General features: G+C 38.0%; 1 protein-coding gene across 27 annotated transcripts in view; it reads right to left on the bottom strand.

Annotated features, from left to right (window-relative positions):
* Positions 1-19,899, bottom strand: part of Arpp21 (cAMP regulated phosphoprotein 21) — a 149,993-nt gene that overhangs the window by 49,564 nt on the left and 80,530 nt on the right. For 10 of the 27 annotated variants that reach the window (XM_058576465.1, XM_046437279.2, XM_046437280.2 and 7 more), the window contains 4 exons: positions 18,937-18,996; positions 14,943-15,175; positions 6,520-6,753; positions 180-361 (listed from right to left, as the gene is read on the bottom strand). In XM_058576465.1, the coding sequence (XP_058432448.1) occupies positions 180-361; positions 6,520-6,753; positions 14,943-15,175; positions 18,937-18,996 (709 nt within the window). Of the gene's footprint in view, positions 1-179; positions 362-6,519; positions 6,754-14,942; positions 15,176-18,936; positions 18,997-19,899 lie in introns of those variants that run through there. The other 17 variants (XM_046437281.2, XM_046437289.2, XM_046437286.2 and 14 more) reach the window with 9 other exon arrangements.

Here is a 19,899-nt window from a genome sequence, read left to right as displayed (position 1 = left end):
AACTTCAACATCAGATGAAATTCTATCAACCCTGCAACAAAGAATGCTAGATTGACAGGTTTTACTTGTGAGTGGCATCCCTAGAAAATACACCTCCTTCCTGGTCACTGCTGCTCTGAAGGCAATGCAGCCTTCATCTGGGAATTCTCCCCCTCCAGGGCTTCCAGCCAGCCCCTCACCTGAGTGACCAGAGGGCCTGCCATCTGTGGCTGTGGTGGCTGCACCTGCTGCTGAGGCTGCGGAGAAGGCTGCTGCTGAGGCTGCTGCGGGGATTGTCCCACCATCGTGCTCCGCAGGGGCTGCTGGCTGGCAGGAGGGTTGTATATTGCAGGAGTCCCATCGGGATTCACAAAGGGCTGACCTGCAATGGGATCAGAGCTTGATCCAGGTGAACTTCTCCATCTTTCCCTAACTGAAAGAAGCACTCTGATAGATACTGCAAAATTAGCCTGAAGTGAAGGGGGAGGTGGTGGGAATCCAAACACCAAAACCTCCACCAGAGTGAAAGTTTACTGTTTGTGATCCAAACTAGCTGAGGTTAGATGACAGTGTAAGCCCATAGCAATTTAAGAAGCAGAAAATAAATCCACCATCTTCAGGGAGCTTTGCCAAAGCTCAGTGTTCCTGTGGACAGTGGCATCCAGTGGAGAAACCTGCGGAGAAGCAATTTTCACAAAGCCGACATGTTGTGCTGCCGGGTACCTCACAGCCATCACTGAGATAACACACACTGAGGGGCATGGCTGCTTCCCATTTACACGACTTCAGCTACCCACAGTCACAAGTTATTTGACCATACATTTATTTTGTTTCCACTAAGCCTTGTTGCCAATTCAGACTCATCATCAGTTCCACAACTACCTAGCCAACAGAACATAATGCATCCATTTGCTCACTTCTCTAAGTGGACATAACCAGGGATTTATAGGTTTCCTATTTTAAAGATGATGCATGATAAACTCATCACAGAATCATCTTGCAATGGAGCTTATATATATACATAAATTATTTTGCCTTAGGAAATACTGCATGTTTCACTATAGCTACTGTTGCTACTAATAATATTGTTTTATATTTGAGGAGTAGTTTTTTTCATTTGCAAAATAGTATCATTTCAGCCTCATGATGATTCTGTGAGGAAGAAAGGTAACCTCTCTGCTTTTCAGAAAAAAGAAATGAAGGCTCACCAGAAAGAATTCCGGAATACAGAGATGAAAGGAGAGAGAAGGGCAGCAAATGGCAGAGAGGGAAAGAGGAGGTAAAGGAGAGAACAGCTGATTTCCAACGTGACAGGGACCTTACATGCACCATTTTAGTTCTTCCAACAACCCCATAAATATGCAATCTCATTTTCATTTTGTTCTACTTTTGTTTTCTGATAAAAACATCATCGTTTCCATTTTAGAGATTTTAAAAAAAATCAGGGCTCAGAGGGAGGTGAGAACTTATTCCACAATTTAAAAAAAAAAGTGAGAGAACCAGAAAATTATTTGATCAATAATAAGACTCCAAAGTCCATTCCCTTTTTCTGTTACACCAAAATAACTTAATTGAATTATCTAAGTATACATAATGAGTATATGGCACAAGAAGAAATCTTAAGGTGGGAGAAGAAACAATCAAAATTGGAAGTTATTAATGAATGAATGAGAAGTCAGAAGAGGTATAGGATGTGCTTCAAAGGAGAATCTTACCCAGTATTGGCAGAAAAAGAATGAGAAGAAATAGAACATGGGAAATGGACAGATAAATTGTAGAGCTGCTTGTGAGCATTTTCTTCCTCTTTCGATAGCCCCCGAAGCCCTTATTGGAAAGGAAGACAGGAGGTTTGTCTACCAAGTGGAATTCACAGAAATGTTCTCTAGAAAACTGAGCTAATGCCTGGAAAGAATAGGGCCCCCAGACTGGGGCTGCTGTTTCCAAGAACGGCCTCCACATCTCGGCATCAGGCCGATGCTGCAGACAGATGTCAAGGGCTCCTCAGGCACATAAGCAAAGCCTTGCAGTCTATACACTGCTCTAAGGCACAGGGTTTACATGAACATTCCTATCCAGGGCTAGCAGCATGTGACAGCAGAGACAATAGCCTTTTCTTTAACAATGAAGATGAAGAACAACAAGGAATCGATGTTTATACAAGAAGAATAGCAACAAAAAGGGATGAGGAGAGAGGGATACAATTGAAAAACTCATCAAGAAGAAACAGAATATTCTAGAAAAAGGAAGTACACATGGTACTCATACAACAAGAACAAATGCTATAAAATGGGAGCTATTTATTCAAATAGGCTACATGAAAGAAATCAGTCCTAAAAGTCATCTATTATATAATTCCATTTATTACACATAAGATCAGACAGAACTAATTAATGGGCAATGGAAATCAGAACTGTGGTACTGCTGAGGGGGCATGAGGGAATCTACTGGAAGACTAGACATGTTACATGACTCATTCTGGATCACGTTTACACAGGTGTTCACATATACAAAGATTTACCAAGGCCTAAAACTTCCAGTGGGTGCAGGTCACACACTCTACCTATGTGTTTTTATTCCTCAGGAAATTAAATTTAAAAAGTAAAATGGAACAGGTTGGGAGGGCAAATACTGAGGCTGCAGTAACACCAAAGAAAATGCTCATGGGTAAAGAGCAACAGACTTGGTGATCAGACTGTAACAGGAGCGTAGTGTCCTCCATCACTACCAAAGAATTTGAGTGCATGTATATTTGTGTGTATATAACAAGAAGTTTTAAATACTGCATATTTGTGAACATGAGTGACAGGACTAAGGAAGTTCTGATAATAGTTTCATGACCACAGCAATGTTCTGTGATGAGAAAATAAGTGTACCAGAAATATATTCACAGAATGATGACTAAATCTAGAGTTATTTTTTATGTTCTGAATATTCCAGGCACTTGTTTTCTCACCACTGACATTTAATTTTAGCTACCTTTCATTGTTTTACATCTATTTCCTTTCTTAAAAAAAAAAAAACAAGTTTGTTCTAGATGCAAAACCTGCAATTCATTTCCTGACAAAGCCAGTCATTTGGGAAAAGATAAAATGTACTTCATTTTAAAAAAAAATAATGCATCAGCCTATTTAGTGCTCTAGTCCTTGGTTTTCCCATTTTTGTTTGTTCTGTATTTAGAAAGACCAAAGAAAAAATTTAGATATTTCACTTTAAAAAAATATCTCCATAGCAGCAATAAGGCTACAATTTTGTTTGAACTTATTTCAAACTCAGTCTCGCTCTGTGCTTACACATATATGTACACACGCGTGCATGCACACACACACACACACACACACACAAGACAGAAAGCATAAAGAAAGGATATTTACTCTATGGCTTTCAATTTTTAAGAAGTGTGAAAAATGACCTATAATTTGGGTTAAAAACATAACCCCAGCATATTTGGATGTTCTTTTTGATAAATTCTAGATATTCTGCTTGAAATATGATGAATATCCTGTGCAGCAGAAGAAAGAGAAGATTCTAAATAATTGCACACAAACAGTACTAAGGACTCTGGAGTAGACAGCCTGCAGATACTTCTGGAAAGGGGAAGAAGGTATACAAAATGGATTTTTTATGCTCACCAAAGAAAGGCAAAGAGAATGAAGGACCTGAGAGAAAGAAGATGAATGCCTGAGTAAAGAACAAAAGCCATTTCTTAGGAAACCTGGGACAGGTAACTATTGGTTTTCAAGTCAGGCAATGACAGCCTTTCTATATTCTATGATTTTTTTTTACCAACCCAGATACAATTTACAACTGAATACAAGCAATTAGTTTGAATGGCAGTTGCTAAAGACTGCAGGAGAAAGAAAAGACTGGTGGGGCCTGGGCCAATTCAACCTAGAGGAGGTTTTCCTGTTGGAAGCAGCAGTAGCAAACCCAGGAGACCCTGGTAGGTGTGCTGGTACAGGTAAGAGAATCCAGTGACAGAGGAAGCCTAGACACCTTGAGTTCAAAGCCCAGTGAGAGAAAAGGACTAAGTGCAGAGTGCTCATTCCTGTCAAAAACATGACTTTAGATAAAAAAAAAAAAAAAAAAAAAAAAAAAAAAAACTGCTCCACAATCCGTATCAGCATGTATAAGGTGTAGCCGACTTTGTTATTTATTTCAGGTAATCAAACAATCAATCAATATTAAATGACTAAATATGGCCTTTCCTTACAAGGAACTTATAAACACGCTGCTAACAAGGAAATGAACCTGAGGGCAATCCACATAAGAACAGCAGTCATATGATCTTGGTTCCTAACACCAAAGAATTTCTGCCACGTGCTTGGCAGAAACTTATGTAGGGAAGGGTGAGAGCTGTGGTTTCTGGGAGTTCACATCAATGACAGTGAAAAATGAGTCCAGGCCAGAGGAGGCCAACTGCCAGTTTCAACAGTAGAGATCAGATGAGAGATTAGGTAGATATACACATACTTACATGCACACCCCCCATATGATTGACATATGGATATAGATATAGCACATCCATGTATATATATGTGTATATATATATGTATATATATAATATATATATATACACGTATATATGCACATATACATACATGCACATGCCTATTTTCAATTTATAAAAGTAAATGCATTCTAGAAAGAAGAAACATCATAACTCACCTTGCATCTCACCACTCAACTACATTATAAAACACAGTAATACGTTTTCCTTCTGGTCTAGGGATATTTAAATGTCTAGCATTTGTCAGATCAGACAAATGTGTGTGGAGAAACCGTTCAACAGTGTTATTATATCCTTTTCCTTAGTTGAGATCCTTTCAAAAGAGATATTTTGATAACAGCTCTAAGTGACTCCATCCAATGAATAAGAATTGGGACTTGGCACCAGCAGCACTCCTTTTTCTATAAACAAGATTATAGATGATAATATACACATACCCATGCACAACCATGCTATCATTACAAATAATATTCCTGCATTATACCCTAAAAATACTCTATTGAGCCTTTTTGAAACACTCTGTAATTTTCCTTAAAACAAACCACTCAAAACAAATGTTTAATATGTGTTTTTTTTTTTTTTCCTGCAAGTCCTCTATCTCAATTAAAAGTGAAAGAATTTAAGCCAACAGAGTCAGATCAGACTTTTATCAGTGCCCAGAGTAATGAATACAATCCTGGTCTTCTTGTAATTTCCTTTGTAGTGCTTACAATCATCCAAATAAAATAAAAGCAATCCAAAAATCCTCCTTAGAAGTATCTAATCTGGAGCTTTCAAATGGTTTTCAATAAAACGATTATTTCCTTCTTTTCCCTCATGCTTATGGCATTTTCAAAATGTCTCAATCAAACACCATACTTTGAGAATGTGCCATATGTTTTATGAAAATTCAGCAATTATTCAAGTCACTACTTTACTATAGTTTTTGTGTTCTCTGAATTTCCCAATTACTAGTAGAACTATATATGCAAGAAAATGGAGTCAGATTATTTTTATGAGATACTCATCCAACATCGCATTTTAAAACTTAGATAATTGAAGAAACATTCTGGAATGATCTAAACTCAACCTTGGATCTATTTCAAGATGGTTCCATTCCCCGGCCCCCGGCCCCCCCCTCCCACCCCAGTCACTAATAAAGTCCTCTCAGGAAGTGACTCATCACTGCCAAGCTTTGTAAGGCAAGGATTCTCTACCACAGCACTGCTGACATTTTCAACACATAACCCTCTGCTGGGAGGGGCTGCTCTGTGCCTCTGGGGAATATAAGCAGCATTTGTGGCCTCTACCTACTGGCACCAGTAACATCCCCCTTCCTCCTTATGTCATGATAATCAAAATGTCTGGATGCTGCCAACTTTGCTTCCTCAGGGGCATGGACAAAATTGCCTCTTATTTAGAAGTTTCCTCTACAAAGCAAATGTTCCTCAGTTTTTCAAAAACAATTTTCCAAAACCAGTCTGGGTCTATTATCCCTAAAATACATAAAACTTTGCTCTGTTTTTACCCCTCTTTATTATTGCTATTTTGTTTTTGTTTTTTTTTTTAATTCCTTACAAGAGTTGGGAGAAGTTCTAAGGTGAGAGAGCTACTTCTATATAGAAGAATCCACTGTCTCTCACTGGATTCCTCAAGTTTCCAGAATATCTTTGGATGCAAAAATCTGTTTTGACATAATATAGGCTGACCAGGAATTAGGTCTGAGAAATACAGGGTTTTAATTAGTATACACCAGCTCATTGCACTATGGTCTCTGATATTTCTTTCCAGGAATACATGACAGATACCATGGTCAGGGAAAAAGAGACAGAGAGAAAATTGGATCTTCTGCAATGTTTCTGTATTGCTATAGATATGGAAATATCAATGAACTGTAGGCCTATCCCTCCTAAACAAAGATGCTGCACTGCATTCATGCATTCATCTCTCCTACTCAGGTATTTTCAGAAAACTTACTAGCAAATTCATAAAATCAAACACAACAACCAACCACTGATAATCTTGCATCTCTGTTAAAATAGGTCATAACTAACCTGTGTGTGGATTAAGGAGGATGCTTCCGGGCGGGATGCCTGTTGCAGCTTCAAGTGGAAGGAGGATGTAGCTGGTGCTGCTGGGAGGGACTTGGCCCCCCACTGCATTCTCTGGATAGGGCACACAGCCAGGAGATCCAGCTGCCATGCCCGAGACCAGGGGTGTGCTCTGGAGAGGTGGATGGGTACGGGACAGCGATCCTGAAGAGCCTGCGCTGCTGGAAGACTCAGAACCTGGCATAGCGATATGAATCAACAAGTCATTTGGTACACAACATAGAGGACAAGGAACATGGATCTTTGTCTAAAGGCTTACTTTTCTATAACCCATCGTTAAAGTAACTGAGGTGCTTGCCACAGGACAAGATTAATAATGTTTAACTAAATATTGGGCCCACATTTCGTTGAAATCATTGCTACATATTTTTCATGGGTCTATTTTGTTTGGAAAGAGGCATTCAGATGAACACTCTCAGCTCTCAGCTTTTCCACATACCACTGGGGTAATAAATTGGGAAATGGTATCTTGAAGCTCTGAACTCAGTACTTGTGAATTCTCATATCCTTGAATAACTAATGCCATAGAGATGTCTCAATGAGTTGCAGTGGTAAGAATAACATGAATAGGATAGGGGTTGAAGACAATGCAGCCTAAGAAGGAATCCTAGTACATCCTGAATATGTGCATGGTTCTAAAGTACTGTTTCTCCAACACCCAGCTGAGTTTTGAAGGGGGGGATCATGAGGAACAACCTTTTTCTCTCATACGTGAGTAGAAAAACTAGATCATTCCTCTTGGGAGCATAGCACGAAAGAATGAACAAATCTAAAAAGCAAATAGCATCTTTTTTTCAAGGAATGGAATGGTTTAGGAGAATATGTACAGGACTGAAAGTGTCAGGGAGACATGGATAAATCAGGATGCTGACTCTTTCTAACCAGCTGACCAGGCGAAACTTTTAAACTACTGAAAATTAATTTTCTTTTGTAGAATGATAGAACAACATAGAATTTAAGGATTTAAGTTAAAAAAAATGGGAGAAACCAAATATTGGGCTTGGTATAAACAGATGATGGGCACTATTATTAGTGTTAACAAGACATATTTAAGTGCTTAAATTTTGTACTGTATTCCACATATTTGAAGAACTCTTTTTAACGTAGTCGATGACTGGAATAAGGACAACTTGGCTTTCATAATGATCAAGCATCCTTCAGTTGGAATTGAGTATTCTCAATTCTCAATTCTCAGAAGAGTACAAATATAGGGGATGTTTATGTGTTTCCAAAATATGAAGACAACTGGGTCAACGTGTAGAATCCACCAAGTAGAAATGATCCCTAATCATATAGTGTCTCCCTCCACTGTAAACAAAAAAAGAAAACATCTGTCGTATCCCATGTCTACTGGGCACTCTCTGCCTTTCAATGCAGCAAGAGCCAAACAGCTCCAGCAGCATCAAACATAGCTGTTCTGGGTACTAAGTATTAACCAGAGCATTAGAGAGAAGATACACCAAACTAAATTCTCATTATTGTAAATTCAAGCTAATAGGTGATCTGGATAATAACATGGTTTGCAAAATGTAGTAAAAACATTTATTAAGTCATCCCACAACTATTGATTTGTGTCATTCAAAATATGTTCCTCTGTGTCATAAAAGATCAAAAAATACAAGCAATAGTTATCATTCTTTTCAAGATTCTGAAAATACCCTCTTAGCTTAACTGGAGACTTTCTAAAATAAGTGAAAAGTGGATAGGACTATGACATGAAATTGCAGAGAAGAGGGGCAATTGGAAAGTCAGACAACTTTCAAGAAGGAAAACAGTAGTATTTATCAAGCACTTAGTATGTGTAAGCACCTGGATAAACATTTTAATAATAATTACTACTAACTACTACCTGTATAGATAGGGAAAGTGAACACAGAGAAGTTGATAACCTAAGTAGCTCATAGAGTTAGATAATGTCAGAACTGGGATTTGATCTAGGAAAACAGCCTCACCTTTTATGATGACTCTTCACTGCCTCCCCAATGTGTGCAAGGTGTATAACATGGGAAATCACAAGTGTCCTCAGCTGGGCATCTTCTCTGCTTTTCCCATGACTTGGTTATTAATAGTGATAAAGCTTTAGGTTAATTCAGGATGCTACCTCTGAGTAGTTTAGAATGCTCATGAGGTTCTGAATAATATATGGGGAGAAAAATAAAGGATATAAAGTAATATTGAAAATGCTAAGCATAGTTTTGAGATCACAGCACTGAAATTATGATTCGGGAGTCACAGTCTCAATGCAGATTGTCGTGTTTGCTTATAGATGCACTATGAAATAATACAACAACACCTTGCATCCAGATGCTTAAAGTCATGTAACATTGTTTTCACTTATCTCCAGGCTGAGGAGTTAGACAGCGAGAGGAGCTGGGGCCAAGGATGCACCTTCCGAATCTGAGTTGAGGTGTGGGCTAGGGCTGGCTTGGGTATGTGTTGGGGGAGGATGCATACAGAAAATGAACAACCAAAGCCAAATCCGAAGCGTGAGTTCATTTTGGCTTCAGAAAAATGACCATCAACCATTAATGACAATATTTTCCTGTCACTTGGGGGAAAAGTAACAGCATCAATAGAAAAGAGCAGGAAACAATTCAAATGATTTGATGTTGGAGGTGGAAAGAAAGAAGAAGATTAAAGTTGAATTAAGTTCTCAACACTTGAAATCAAGACATAAAGACCAAAGATCCTCAGAGGGAAGCTCAGCAATAAACATGAAGCTAAGGCTTTTTAACTGGCCTTTCAGTTTGGTGCATAACCATCTGTGTCTGCCTTGTAAGGATCTTATCAGCTAGAATCTGTAGAGCTGTAGTCTACTCACAGGCAGCCCAGCTTTAATGCTGGATGTATTAACAATAATAATAAAATGCAAAGATTAGATATATTCAAATGGTTAAAATAAATTGAAATTGATATTTAAAAATTTTAGGATTTTGGTTGCTGCAAGTTGAAAGTGTTCCAGTTTTCCCTTGTTCAGAGGCTTAATGATGGCTTTGGTCAGTATATAAATGGTATGTCAGAATTTAAATGGTACATGCAACAAGCAAGGTGCTAATCACTCCTTATGACTGTCTAGTTTAATTTTGATAGCAACCTCATTTTGAAAATGAGAGCTGATCCCCAGGCAGGCTAAATGCATTTTCCAAGGCTCACATAGTGTGTGGTGGAGTCTCAGTTCAAACCTCGGCAACTTGACTACATGAACCAAGTTCTAAGTCTCTAGGTTATTCGTTCACCATCATGTCACTTATGTGAGAGCCAGGGTCCTGACCAAGCCGGTGCCAAGTACTTCCAGACACAGAAATTTGATGTTAAGCATCAGATAGAGCACCAATTTTCCAGGATATATAAAGAACTCAAAAAAACTTAACACCAAAAAAACAAACAACCCAATCAATAAATGGGCTAAGGAGCTTGAACAGACACTTCTCAGAAGACAATATACAATCGATCAAGGAATGTATGAAAAAATGTTCAACATCTCAAGTAATTAAAGAAATGCAAATCAAAACTACTCTTAAGATTTCATCTCACTCTAGTCAGAATGGCAGTTATCAATAATACAAACAACAATAAGTGTTGGCAAGGATGTGGGGGGAAAGGCATGCTCATACATTGCTGGTGGGACTGCAAATTGGTGCAGCCAATCTGGAAAGCAGTATGGAGATTCCTTAGAAAATTTGGAATGGAACCACCATTTGACCCAGCTATTCCAGGACTTACAAACAGCATACTGCAGTGATGCAGCCATGTCAATGTTCATAGTAGCTCAATTCACAATAGCCAAACTGTGGAACCAACCTAGATGCCCTTCAATAGATGAATGGATAAAGAAACTGTGGTATATATACACTACTGTATATTACTCAGCAATGAAAGAGAATAAAATCATGGCATTTGCAGGTAAGTGGATTGATTTAGAGAATATCATGCTAAGTGAAGTAGGCTAATCCCCCCCCCCAAAAAAAAAACAAAGGTAAATGTTGTCTCTGATAAGTGGATGATAATCTAGAATATGGAAGCAGGGGTGAGGAGGGTGAGTAGGGGCACACACTCATACATTGCGGGTGAACTCACTCTTTGGATTTGGGCGTGGGATGAGTGGAGGAACTTTGGTTGGGGCACAGGGGAGAAGGGGAGGGAGCATGGGGGTAAGAAAGATAGTAGAATGAGATGGACATCATTACCCTAGGTACGTGTATAATTGCACGAATGGTGTGACCCTACTTTGGGTACAACCAGAGAAATAAAAAATTGTGCTCCATTTCTACAATGAATCAAGGCACACTTTGCTGTCATGTATAACTGATTGAATGAATGAATGAATGAATGAATGAATTTGATGTTAGGGCAGTTTATGATAGGGAAAGGAAGAATACATCAGAGTGGCTAGGTGACTCAGATGAACTCTCAAGAGAAACAGAAGAAAAAGGAGAAATGGGAAAAGAGGAGAAAAGAGATCACAAAGCAAAGAAAAAAATCCAAACCAATAGAACTGGGCTGGAAGGAAGCAGCATGAGCTGATTCTAGGGGCAGGGTGGGGGGTTGGGAGATGAGGCAGGGAGCAGTGTAGAGGGCCGGTCCCAGGTTTTAGTTTCTTGCCTGCTTCTTTCTAGCTTAGTCTTCTTCGGGAAATGATTCCTCCTTAGGCCTCAGAATACTTTTCTGTGAAATGCAAGCCCTATACTAAATACAAGGGGAACAGTGAAAAAGAAGGTGGCTTGAAGTTTCCCTTACTTGACCTAAACCGAGGCAGGTTCCTTCCAACCAGAAGCCCCTCACCTCACCTTTGTTAAAGTATTTCTTGTGCCTTTAATACATAAATCTGTCCTCTCTAACTTTCCCATGCTCATCCCAATGTTTAAAATCTCTCCCACTTTGATTTCAGTGGAGCTATTTCGGTCTCCCCTATTGGGACTGCCTTAACCCTTATTGTAAGAGCTCTCAACAAAGTTTCCGTTGCTTATTTAACCCATGCAGAACTACTTTTCTTTAACAAGAATCCCAAACCACAAAGGTTCTTTTTTTTTTCTGAATTAATTAATTCAAGAAAATATTTCCAGATCAGGGCAGGGAGGGTGTGGACACAGTCAGTAGAAGAACCCATGGTTTCCAAAATTACAGCAGAAAGAAAGTTTACCAGCATAGTACATATTAGCATAATACTAGGATGCATTAGCAATAGCAAGAAAGATTAACAAGAAGAGAAAGTAGGGAAAGGATTAGGCACCCATACAGTATGCAAAAACAGGATGTAGTCAAGGAATGTGACAACAGGGAGGATGCTCTGGCACCTGGAAAACCACTGGCCATGACACCAAAGATTATTAAAGCCAAAGGACATCTTGTATCTCTACAAAAGCTATTTGCAAAGTGTGGTTGCTCAAGAAAGAGCACTGTCTATTATCTGGAAAGTCAGACATGCACATTTCTGGGCCCCACTCCTCAGCTGCTGCCTCAGAATCTCTGGGGCAGGACCTACAATCTGTGATTTAACAAGTCCTTCAGCTGATTCAGGTGCAGCTAAAGTGGAGAACCCCTGTTCCAGAGTGAAATGGTGGATGATAATAAAACAGTAGTGTTTGACCAATATAAGAAGAAATCAATTCACTCCTGTTTCTCAACTATATTGCCATTACCAAGAAAAAGTGAGGTTGCAGTACAAACATCATTCAAGTGCTCTTCATAAGGACAATGTAATGGCAACATGACCTCCACAGATGCATGCCAGACATGTGGATGTGCTTGTACTTTCAGTCCTCAGTAAGATGCTTTCAACTAAAATGTAGGAAAGCATGCTTCTGGCATGGAAAAAAAGTCTCATTATTACCTACTTAAAGCTGAAACCCATGCAATTAAAAGAGGGGAAGAGTAACTTAAATGTCAAACTCCAGACTCAGTCTCTGAAAGTTTTTTAAAAAGTTTGCAATTCTACCTGAACAATGAAGTACAAGACATAAAAAAAAGAAAAAGAAAAGAAACTTGTGCTGATCTGAAGCTCCGTGACAGCAAAACTGACAGCTTTACTTCATAAAACCATCTTGGGAAATTGTAAGTTTGTTTTGACATCCTATCTTGAGCTTCTTTAAAAAAAAAAAATTTTTTCCCCCTTTCCATGCCTACACCTTGACAAGCTTTCAAATGGAGACACTTAAATTAAAAGAGGAAATATATATATATATATATATATATATATATATATATATATATATATATATATATATATATTGAGCACTTACAATCTCTAATCATTCTTCAAAGAACATGGCATTTTAGCATTCTTCAAGTGTATTAAATGTTTCCAAAGAGCTTTGCTAGGGACGTGATTGGGGGTTGGTGCGTGGAAAATGATGATTAATTTTAAAATCTTAAGAGCTCTTTTGGTGAGCTGGAATTTTTAAGTGCACTATTTAAGATACTTGGTTTCTGCATTTTAAGGTTTAAAAGTATTTAACCTTTCTTAGTTTATGAGAGCTCAAGAGCACCACAGTGGATTTTCTTGACTTCAGCTGCTGCAGTAGTGGGATACGAGAGCAATTAATTAGAGTAGGAAATCAAGAACTCCACAACTGGTGAACAGAATTCACAGGAAGACAGCATGAGTCCCCTGGATCTAAGAAGCACCACATAAGTATATTGTAGTGACTGTTAATTGTATGAATGCTATTCATTTTCTTCTTATGTGGGAAAACATAGGATAATTTTGTGGGAGGAATATGTCAACAAAGTAATCATGTTAAACCATCAGTGTAATGAAGGGATTTTGCAGAATTCCTTCCTCACCTGCCCTAGCCCAAGTGCAAAGTATGGTGGGGAAAGGATTCCCAATGCAGGGCAGCCCATGACTATACACTCCAACTGGGGTATCCATTCATCATTACCATCCCTGCCCAAGTTTCCACTCACCTGCAACCCGAAGCCCAGGAATGTTCCCCCAGCATATCCTAACACCTAGGGCAGATCATTGAATCACAGTTCTCAGCTCGTGCCCCTAGTAATAGTTGGGGAGTCTGCTTTTTCTCAGTTCTCAACTCCCGCCCCTAGTAATAGGGAGTCTGCTTTTCGAAGGCAAAACCAAGTGTCATGCTTCCATCAATTTAAAACTGGTCAAATAGTTCTTGATCCTGGTTCTCCTGGATCTCCCATCATCACTCACCTCCTAAAGACTGTCCATGCTAACTTGAATGATATACCTAACTCAAAGTATCACTATTGCCCAGGGCGGTGGTGTATGCCTCTAAGTCCAACCACTCAGAAGATGGAGGCAGAAGGACCACAAGTGTGAGGCCAGCCTGGGCACCTTAGTGAGACCCTCTCAAAAAAAAAAAAAAAAAAAAAGAGAAAAGAAAAGAAAGAGCTGAGAATGTAGCTCAGTGTAGGGCACTGACTTAACATTTGTGAGGTCCTAGATTCAATCCCAAGTACACACCCCCCCCACACACACACAAAATAAATAAATGAATAAAAACTAAGAAAACAATGTATATATGATATATAATACATATTTTTGCATGTATATACATATATATCACTTTATCTATCTATATCACTATATCTACATGTATATATCTATATCCATCTAACTATATAAAATTATTTATTTTGGGAGAAAAAAATCACAGAAATAAAAAAAGGCACATACTCAGAAAATCTAAACCTCTCTAAGACTCACTTAAATGTAAAACAGGCATGAAAATATTAAATGGCAATAATAAAAATGAATGAGTGTTTCCTGGGTACTTATAATGTTCCAGGTATTATTCAAGTGGCTTTGAAAATCTTTATGCTTTTAGTCTTGATAACCTTACAACATGGATACTATTATTTCCATATCTCAAATGAGGAAACAGGCAGACATAGGCAAGTGACTTACTGAGTATCATATTGACAGTATGTTAATACAAGAACCAAATCTATAAATATTTTAATATGGATAGCTGCAAGGAATGTCTTAGTATTCAATTGAAAAACAATAGCTAACTTTAATAGTTGCTATGTGTAAGTGCCATGGTAATCATTTTTATGAAAGTGATCTAATTTCAACTTCAATTAAGTTTACCAGGAAAACTTAAGTTTAAGTAACTGAATGTAAATGAAGTAAATTTCAAGTCTACTGATGTGGGTTCAAGTAATATTCTACGATAACCTACATTTTATAGATAAGGAAACTGAAGATTAATGAGTTCAAGAACTTGACTTAGGTGCACAGCAAGAGAGGGTGGCCTATTAAAACCGTACCTTCTAATTGCCTAGAATGTGATGTAATCAATGACATTGTTATTAGTTAATTCAAAGAGAGAACGGTGACAGGAAGGGTTAGGTAGAACCCCGAAACACCAGAGGACATAAACCCATTCAGTACTAACTACCTGTTTTGGACAGCTTCCCAGAACTCCTGGTACTAGACGTACTGTCACCCCTGGTCAGCACCGTGATGCCCCCAAAACTCGCCGTCTTGGTCATAGTGGGCTTCAGATTGCGGTTGGAGCTGTCGGAGTCTGTGCTGCTCCAGGCCCTCTGGTGGTCCGACCACTTGAGTTCATTCTCCGAGCTGCTCTGACGACTCCCAGATGTTCTCCCTGAGCTATCTCTGTTGCCCCTGGAGCATGGCCATCAGAAAGACGCACAGGAACAGAGTTACGGTGCACAAACGGGGTGGGTGGGCATAGATGGGGCCTTTCTTGGAAGAGTCATCTATGCAAGACCCTTCTTGTTAACCCTTTAATTAAGCCACTGGCTCCCCCAAACACTGCTACGAGCACCTTGATGATGTATAGACAGATAACACATCACATATGACACACATGTCACAAACAGAAAAACCAAACCTAGGAATGTCACATGATCCTTCTGCCAGGGAAGAAGAAGTAACTAGAAAAACATGGCATAGAATATAATTGTTACCTTCTCTTGCAGAGAGGATAGGGGGATAAGTTCTCGTGAGCCAATCCAACAATGAATTCGTGTTCAGAGGTAACTATAATTTTAAATGATTCTAAAAGGAATTCCCACGAAAGAAGGGTATTCTTTTTTTTTTTTTCTGTTTCTTCAGCAGTGAATAATTGGCTTGGAAAATCCATACAGGTCCAGAAAAGCTACTTATTAGTCTGTTTTGCAACTTTATGATACGTATCTGAACTCACAAAGGATATGACAGACAGCACAGAAGTCACAGAAATTGCTAACCCCTGGTAAGAATTACTCCTGATGAGTTTAACCTTCATGGTAGAGGAAATAGCCTTTTAATCCTTTTCACACAGAAAAGCCTGTGAAAACAACAGTGTCAACACTATACGCCATACACTGACAAGAAGCTTTCCAGAGGGGTCAGTGGAAATACCAGAAATATCTTGAAGTGAAAGATCATACTTGTTCAAAATTCAAATACAGTGAATGCACTAGAGGTAATCCAATAGCTAGAAGTGAATTTTGAAGCCTCCAGAGTAATTTAAAGAGTATGCAAAGCTGCATGTGTTCTATTAAGAAACTTGATAAAAAAACAATTGCATTTTCATTGGTTTCCAATGTGCTCGAAAAGTAACTTCGTTAATATTTCTGAAGATGGAAATAACCCATCAATAAAATATCCTAAGATTCTTGTAGATTATAAAGAAGTGAAAGGGGACATATATCATGGGCAATAAATATGGCCCTTAATTTTATATCAGTATAAAATGTGACATGTTCAAGTCCTGAATCCAGTCTCATAACTGTGATCCAGGAGCTTTGTTTAAAATATTCTTTTAAAGACAATAATTTTATTGCTATTGAGATATGCTAGAGGTCTGCATAGCTCATTTAAACACTCGCCAACTACACTCTGCAGAAGGTGCACAGAAATTTAGGTTTTGCTTCAAATGGATCCAAGAGATAATAAAAATGAAATAGCTAATCTGTGACAGGAACTTCATCAAGCAAGGGGAGAAAGTGAAACAGAAAACTCACAAAACAAAAAAAAAAAAAACATTTTCAAAGAGAACACTGGATGAAAACACTCCATGCCCTGCCACCTGCCCCGCCTCCCCATCAATGTTTCCTTACATTCTCTGTTCTCAGAACCTCAGGTCCTTGGTTTAGAAATAAGAACCATCTGAAAAAGACCAGGCTGCAGGAGGAAGTACCCTCAGCAATGGCCAGGTAATTTTAGTTCTTACATTCCTTCAAAATATAAGAAAGCTATGGGAGATAGGATACAGAAAAACTGCCCTTTCAAGAATTTGATGCTTCATTCCTGATAGTTTTTCTTTCCATATCCAAATTCAACTTCATTCTTCTCCTGTGTAATTCTGATTATGTTGCCCCTTCTTTGACAAGGTCTGGCTAAATCATTACTTAGCAATTATGAATTCACCAGGTATATGAGAATAATCTCATTTGTAGTTAATTTGGAATATTTATTATAGAAAAACACTGGCTTGCATGTGGGATGGTCCCTAACCTCAGTATGTAGGATACATCAGAAGAAGTGAGTAGTGAACCCTTTTTCCCATCACTAGTTCTGCTTCAGTATGCCTCTCCCCACGACCTGTGCATATCCATGTGAGGAATCCAGACTTCTATATGTCAGCATAGCCTAGAATTTCTTTGCAAAGGAGATAAGCACCACTCTCCCTGGATGCAAATTAGTCCTGTGTTGTACTCTATACCCTTTCACCTCGTAGAGCTATTTCTAGAGAGAAGAGAGGTCTTCTAGACTGGCCTCATCATTTGGTCAGTAAGACAACCTGAGATTTTTCTTAGCTTTATTACTTTGATTACTGACTCAACTCATCATCCCAAGCCAAGATCTGTGCATTTTTAAAATAAGTTGCTGCTTCCGGGAGTTAGCATTAATGAGATTTAAAATAGCATGTGAATCTATTTTATGGTTGTAGGTGTTCACACACTGAAACATATTTTGTACTACTCTATTCATTGATTATTTAGCCTAACAATGGCAGGGTGATGCCCAGAATTGAATTTCATATCTGTCAGAGTGTGAAATCATAGACTTTATAGAAAAACATGTCTGACAGGTGTTTCACTTTCCCTCTTAAATTCAATGCTGGACACCTCTAACTAGAATCCAGGAAAACAGTAGGAATAGAATATCCAGTCATTGGAGGTGGCCCTTTCATAGGCAACTAGAATTTAAACCTAGGAGAGACACAAAGCACATACTCTAAATTCAGTCTGTGCTGATTAACAACTGATGTGTCCATTTTCTTACATTTATGAACATTGTAATTTTTTTGCCCAAGTTATGGATGATGTGCACTCTGGATTGCCTTCACAACTGTGTAGGTGGCTTGTGCTAAGTTGTCTTTCTGAGTTTCTGTCCTTGGTCATTTTGGTAGGTGATGGAATCTATGTTTAGGATGTCTGACCTAAATATAGGGAAACTCCTCAAAGAGGGAAGTTTGGGCCCTGTGTAAACCTAACATCCTCTTGGGGGTGAAATGCATGTTTTTATCTATATTAGCCTATACAAATTAAATCATAGCGTGATTATAAGGGTAATGGTAAATTTTATTTTTTCTCTGGGTTTTCAAGAAAGAGATGCAGGATTTTTTTTCTGCCCTAGTGTAGAGGAACCAATTGTTCTGATTTCACTAAATTCAGATTTAATGGCCTAAAGATAATTTCTGAACACCCGATTTATCTATATTTCTTAGTATTTTCTTTCTTCTTAATAGGAAACTTTTTTGGTTTTGCCTTTCCTGTAGCAGAGAGGTATCCTACTATTTACAAATGTGTTAATATATCTGATAGGTTGGTTAAAAATAAAAATAGGTGTGGTCCCTCTGCATCTATGGAGCTATCATCTGAACACAGAACTTTAAAATAATTTTTTTTAATCTTTTCCCATTATCCTACACAGATCTCAATTTAAGTAGCTCACTATAATTGGAAGGAACATCATAGCCTCCTTTAGAAATAAAATTCGTGCTTAAAAATACATTTGAATATTATGAGGGAAAGTAGAGACCTAAAAATTACTTAACCAAATAGTTATCATTGATGTATTTTCCAGAGCTGGAAATATGTACTCAATTTCAAACTGTCAGAGAAATTTTAACTTGGTATAATTTGCTGAAAGAGTTTGGGAATGCTAAATAAGTGTGTTGCCAAAGTGAGTCCCGAAACACACAAAGTCAGCAGAAGAACCTTGGAGAACCACATAGAAAGAGGTAGCTTTCCAGTCCCGCCTCTCACATGATCCATACGATACCACACTAGCTGGGTAACAAACTCTGCAGTGAGAGCACGGAACATGTTTTATTTCATGAACAGAAATATTTTACACTAATACACTTATATTTAACATAGATTCTGCCACATAATCTGAAAACACAGTTTAAAAAAGTAAACCATACCAACCGAAAGAGCTGTCTTTTCTTATAGGTCTCATTGCATATGTTACTGTCTTCCAAGAGCCTACTGGAAATGAAAAACATGGTTTTTATGATATAAAACCTAAGGATACTAAATGCCTTATGTTAAATGGATGTGTACTCTGCTATAGCACACCTTTACTGTAAATTCCCACACACTATGTTTCATTTGTGCGACATTAAGTTTTGTCATAATAAATTAATGACAGTGTGACAGAATTAAGACCCCTACCCTAGGAAGAAGGCACAGATGCCAGAAAAGAAAGAAGGGAAAGAGAGAGGAAATATAGGAAACAGAAGGAGTGAGGATAATGAAAGAAATCACTATAAATATAATAAGAGATTTAACAAAACATGTAAGTAGTGGTTTTTTTCTTAAGTAATATCATTTTTATTTGGGGAGCATGATGAAATATTGAAATTCTAGAGGCAATAATTTTAGAAATAGATTTATTTTTATAGGAAAGCCACTCAATTCTAGGACCATCAGGACTTCACATATGCAAAGCGTATATGTGAGTTATTCTTGTAATGTTGAATAGAAGCCAATTGATGAATAAAATTAGGGTGTAAGGTAGGGGAAATTACTGGTTAGAAGACTAGGGAATAAGGTTTCCCACCCAAATAAATTGCAAATGCTTACTTAATACTTAATTTTTTTGTATGGATATAGAATTTGGAATGCTTCAGAATCATCACCAAAATGTTAATGCTCCTGGATTCAGTTTCCCTAAAAATAGGAAAATTTGCCAAATTCTGTATGAATCATAATTTTTTTAAACACAGAGATCATATAGACTTATTTTATAATACTTTTTAAGATAAAAGAAAATTACGTGAAGATTTCAGTTACGTGTAGATTTCCAAGTGCTAATATAGTGTGGTTTTTTTTTTCAATCACTTATCTCTAATGCCGAGTTTTAATTTATCTTGGTACTGGCATTGAATT

This window comes from Marmota monax, unplaced genomic scaffold (genome assembly GCF_021218885.2).
Source record: "Marmota monax isolate L192 unplaced genomic scaffold, Marmota_monax_Labrador192_F-V1.1 WCK01_AAM20220418_F8-fsc00021, whole genome shotgun sequence".
In the NCBI taxonomy this organism is placed as follows: Eukaryota; Metazoa; Chordata; class Mammalia; order Rodentia; family Sciuridae; genus Marmota; species Marmota monax.
Note: the sequence above shows the minus strand (reverse complement) of the source record. Positions and strands in the feature narration are given on the sequence as shown.